General features: G+C 41.5%; 1 protein-coding gene across 5 annotated transcripts in view; it reads right to left on the reverse strand.

The window, feature by feature from the left end:
• Positions 1-226: 226 nt before the first annotated feature.
• polr1c (RNA polymerase I and III subunit C) overlaps positions 227-5,131 on the reverse strand; it is a 70,594-nt gene continuing 65,689 nt past the window's right edge. For all 5 annotated transcript variants that reach the window (XM_050070715.1, XM_050070713.1, XM_050070714.1 and 2 more), the window contains 2 exons: positions 2,609-2,725; positions 227-622 (listed from right to left, as the gene is read on the reverse strand). In XM_050070715.1, the coding sequence (XP_049926672.1) occupies positions 498-622; positions 2,609-2,725 (242 nt within the window). In that variant the 3' untranslated portion in view covers positions 227-497. The remainder of the gene's footprint in view (positions 623-2,608; positions 2,726-5,131) is intronic.

Genomic DNA, 5,131 nt, shown 5'->3' on the forward strand with positions numbered 1-5,131 from the left:
AATGGGAGGGGTGTACTCACTTATGTGAGATACTGTATGCGATGACCCTATAGCCAAAAATCTTCCTTAGGGGATGCTCTAAAAGGGTGCCAAAGCTCATGTTTTTATCATCAAAAGCACAATTCCATCAGATATTTCACATTTCTGCTGGACTACATGTATTGTGCGGTGATGGATTGTGTGAAGGCCTGCCTCATCACCAATAATAATAACCAATAACCAATAATTGATGATGTTTTTAGAAGCTTCGGCATGTTTATTTAGGGAAAATAGAGTGGCATACATAATAGAGTGTACACACAGAGGGAGCAGTTTCCACACACACTAATGAGCAAGTCTAACCACTATCTGCTTTTTGAAACTTCACTATAGGTTTTAACAATACAGCCTTGAGAGCCATTGAAAGCTCAGTATCAACAATATATGCCCTGATAGACTGTGGCATATCTAAACATCAGATCCTGTGGTTGTTCTGAGCACGCTCAGTCTTTACTTCTTTACTTTACTTCCATGTCGGTAGAGTCCAGTTCATTAAGAAACCTCTGACACTTGGCCATGAGGACTTTGATGGCTTCTGTGACTAGGACATCTGGAGGCAGGATGCCAGTCGACTCCACAGTAACTGTATGAAAGGAAGAGATCCATGAGCAGATATACAGAAAAACTACAGTAATACACAGTCAAAGACATTCCCAATTTCCCACAACAGATATTTTTTACAACAATGATCAAGAGAGTGACATGAAAACATTAATATTGATATATATTTAGTATTCTTGAATCTTGGTATGTTCTCATCTTGCTGGCTAAGCAGATGTAGAAATAGAAAACAAGTCATTGTGATTTTAGGAGTATCAGTTGTTTTTCACAGAGCTCTTTTACAATCATCAACAGCAGCCTAGAGCAATGACTTCCTGGAGCGGCTGGTTGCTTGACAAAATCATGGTGACAAAGAGACCTCTGTGAGAAAAGAGACTTCTGTGTGGAGTTTGCATGTTCTCCCCATGTCAGCGTGGGTTTCCTCTGGGTACTCTGGCTTCCTCCCACAGTCCAAACACATGCAGGTTAACTGGTGACTCTAAATTGGCTGTAGGTGTGAATGTGAGCATGAATGGTTGTTTGTCTCTATGTGTCAGCCCTGTGATAGTCTGGCGACCTGTCCACAGTGTACCCTGCTTCTTGCCCAATGTTAACTGGGATAGGCTCCAGCCCCCATGCTACCCCTAAAACTGTAAGTGGTTAAGGAAAATAAATGAATGAAGCTCTGATTTGATGCTCTGTTATGCACCGTCGAACAGCAGCAGGCAAATGGCAAGCAGCAAAGAGAAATATGATGAAGATAATGTTATTTACACGAGAATAAATCAGCAGTGTGAATTTATTATTGATTTCGGACAAAACAGGGGTCAACAGAGAGAGCACATGCTGTATGTACACAATGCTGTTATAAGATAAAACACTACGTAAAGTTATCTGCCTGGTCATACATCTTACTCCACTAACTTCTCACTACAGCAACATTAGCTGCTCTGTTTCAACAATATTGGGCAAAAAATGTGCATGCAGACTGAAATTCAAATGAGCTGATCTGTCAGGAGATGCAGAGACTTAAACAAATGGTGAGTAAGAAAAAGCTTAAATAATGCATGTAATTCGTAGAGGAAATCTCCACTAGCTACAAGGCTAATTTATGCAGTGTTTAAGTCCTTAAGCTACTAATGGCTGACCAGCAAAAACAATTGTTTTGTGGTGAACCCTGAAAGTTATTGAGATGAATTTTATACTTTTGAAAAATTACCATGTCATTAACCCATGTTTTATGGCTGCTGGAAGAAGTTTGCCTTCAAGTTTTAGGAAAAAGATGATGGTTTGGGTTAGAATGAAAACATTTCTTCCAGAAAGGTCTCTCTGGCAGAAAACCCTGAAGGTTAACTTATCTTGTGCTGTTTTATGTGTGTTAGTAGAATCAGTATAAAATAAACTTTACTGCACTTAACTGGTTACAATTATTTACATTATATTTTTTACAGCCAAAAGCAAAAAGAAAGGGATGACAGCTTCTTCTGGAACAGATTGTGTTATATGGGTATATAATACCGCCTCATATCGATCACAGATATCTTGAATTGAATTGAATTGAAGCCATATTGTGGCAAACTTTGTAATATCAGCAAATATTGTATCATTGTCTAAAGAATCCATACAATATTGTATTGTGATGTAACTGGTGATTTACACCCCTAGCGGCTACCCAGCACCCATCAGGAGCCAGATTTGGTCCGTGGGCTGTAAGTCGAGTATCACTGGGTTAAACAAACAACATGCAACATGTTGATTAGTGAGCTTTAGAGGTACTGGGAAACAGATATTTTAACTTCAGGCAGAGCCAGGCTGGCTGCTTCCCTATGTCCAGTCTCTATGCTAAACTGTCTCTCAGTGGTAGCTTCATATTTACCACACGCATAGAGTGTTAGTAATCTCATATCACTCTTGGTGAGAAAGAAATTGATTGCTCTTCTCAAAATATCAAACTGTTTATTTAAGGTGATCCCTGACATGGTAAAAGCAGTCTGGATTGCATGTACATGAACAAGGTATATGAACGTACAGATGAAATGGTCTCGCAGTCTTCCCAGCTTCACGACATTCTTCAGGTCATTATGTCGGAGGACTTCCCTGCTGCACGTATCCAAGCGGCTGTTTACTACTTTGGCAACCTTTTTCCCTGAGGCAGACAACACAAGAAGACAGATGATTACATTTACAGACTTAAAGCAACACAATGGAGGATTGCTCGTTTTACCTCACGGGGTCCCCCTACATTCAAAAACAGTATTGTCTGTTACAACTGTCGCAAAAACCTTTCTGCTTGTGCACTTGTTGACAAGCCAACGATACAGGTGAACTTCCTGAAGCTGGCCGTGTAATGCATGATCATCATGTCTGCAGAACAGGTAATGTAGCCTTATAGCATTTTGTACATACATGATTAGGCCGATTGCTTTATTTATTTATTCATTCATTTTCAAAACTCAGAAATGAGTTGCTCTCTGCATGTCAGGGCTGACCTCCTCCTCACAGAGCGCGCGTGCACACACACAAACTCAACAGAGTGAAGTCAGACAACAGCAGAGAGGCCGCGTTGCAGATGAAGGGAATATAACTTCAAGGTTACTCTAGTTGACGACAACTACGCTTGTTACTGTAAGTAAGTGCAATAAAACCTCTGCCAGCCAAGCCAATACTTTATCAATACATGTAATCAGCATGTAGAAAGCCATATTTCAATCTGCTCCGTCCGCAGTCTCTCATTCACCGCTATTATGATTTACAATCGCGGTCGACACAAGCACATCACGCTCGCGGTGCTAACAGCAAACTTTTACAGACAAACTAAAATGAAAGCTGTCTGTATGTAGGCTAACACTTTATCTGAAAATGTACCTGAGACACCCGACCTGCAGACAGTGAGTCTAAGTAGAGTGTAACAGCAGTAACAATGCCAGGTCACCATCGGTCAGGCATCCCTCCTCCTCTTTCAGCTCTCGCCAGCGTGTGAAAACCGGGCCAATATTAATCCTTGTTCGAGCTCTTGTTTTATCGCTCTCCCGTTTTCTTTTCCTTGTCTCCTCGGACAACACCTTCACCTTCTTCCTTTTCTTTGTTGCTTCACCCATGACAACCACATCTAACTTCATTCACCTCGGTTCGGCTACACTACTCTGAAGAGAGGAGGGGGGATATGACGAGGAGGGGGATATGACGTATGCCGTAAAGCAGCCAAATTTTGTAGTCTTTTTTGTGTCTGGGTTCCTACCCGAACCCCGAAACTGCATAGTGCCAGTGCAAGTGAAACAGACACTCTCAAGCAATAACGTAGGTGTCATCCAACTTATTGTGAGTTGATGTACCACCACAAGGATCTTGGATATATATTTTGAGGGCTCAAAAACTCCATTGTGTTGCTTTAAGGGACTCACAACAGACCAGGGCAGGAATTTCACGAGGGCCACGTGGGCCATGGCCCTCTGCCTCTTTCCTGTCAACACGGCTTTGACACCTGCATCTATTGAGAAAAAAAAATGCGATGACATTCTGGATTCTTATTGAGCAACATCAAATGAGACGATGGCTACATCACCAGTGGTGGGTTTGATTCGAGCCTGGCATGAACCACTCGGACGGGCTATAACGACAGTTTGACACCAATCTATCACCAGCCAACCAGGAGACTTCATCAAACGCCCAGGCAGGGATCGGTACCGAGACCCGGTATTAAACAACCAAAGGTAAATTTAATCAACACCGTAATAATAGTAAGCTCCGCCATTATCAGTGTTACTTTTTAAAGTTTCGGTTTCATGTATCATCATTCTGCAGTGGTGGGGCTGCGGTGCAGATGAAGGAAATATAACTTCAAGATTACTCTAGTTAACGACAACTACGCTTGTTACTGTAAGTAAGTGCGATAAAACCTCTGCCAACCAAGCCAATACTTTATCAATACATGTGATCAGCATGTAGAAAGCCATATTTCAATCTGCTCTGTCCACAGTCTCCCATCCGTGCTCGCGAGTAGCGAGGCTAACAGCAAAGCGTTAAAGACAAACTAAAATGAAAGCTCAACTCAACTCAAACTTTATTTATAAAGCACATTTAAAACAACCAAGGTTGACCAAAGTGCTGAACAGGTCAATAGAAATAAACAAGCAAATACAATGAGGTACCTAATAGTACACCACAATAATAACCATAAGATACATAAAATACAATACAATAAAATAAAATAAAATAAAATAAAATACAAGAGTTATAAAATAAGATCAGAATAAGCTAAAATGTTTGGGTGTCCAGCTCAACCTGAGTTAAAAGCCTGAGAGAAGAAGTGGGTTTTAAGAAAAGACTTAAAAACCTCTAGGGTCTGGGCAGACCTAATGTGCAGGGGCAGGCTATTCCAGAGCCTAGGGGCAGCCGCCCCAAAGACTCTGTCACCTCTGGTCTTCAGCCTAGTCCTAGGAGTAGCCAGTAATAGCTGACTGGCTGATCTCAAGGCTCTGGAGGGAGTATGAAAGTGCAGGAGTTCGGTTAAATAAGGGGGTGCCAGCCCATTTAGGGCTTTAAAAACAATCAA

The sequence above is a fragment of the Epinephelus moara genome, chromosome 19, assembly GCF_006386435.1.
Source record: "Epinephelus moara isolate mb chromosome 19, YSFRI_EMoa_1.0, whole genome shotgun sequence".
NCBI classification, from domain to species: Eukaryota; Metazoa; Chordata; class Actinopteri; order Perciformes; family Serranidae; genus Epinephelus; species Epinephelus moara.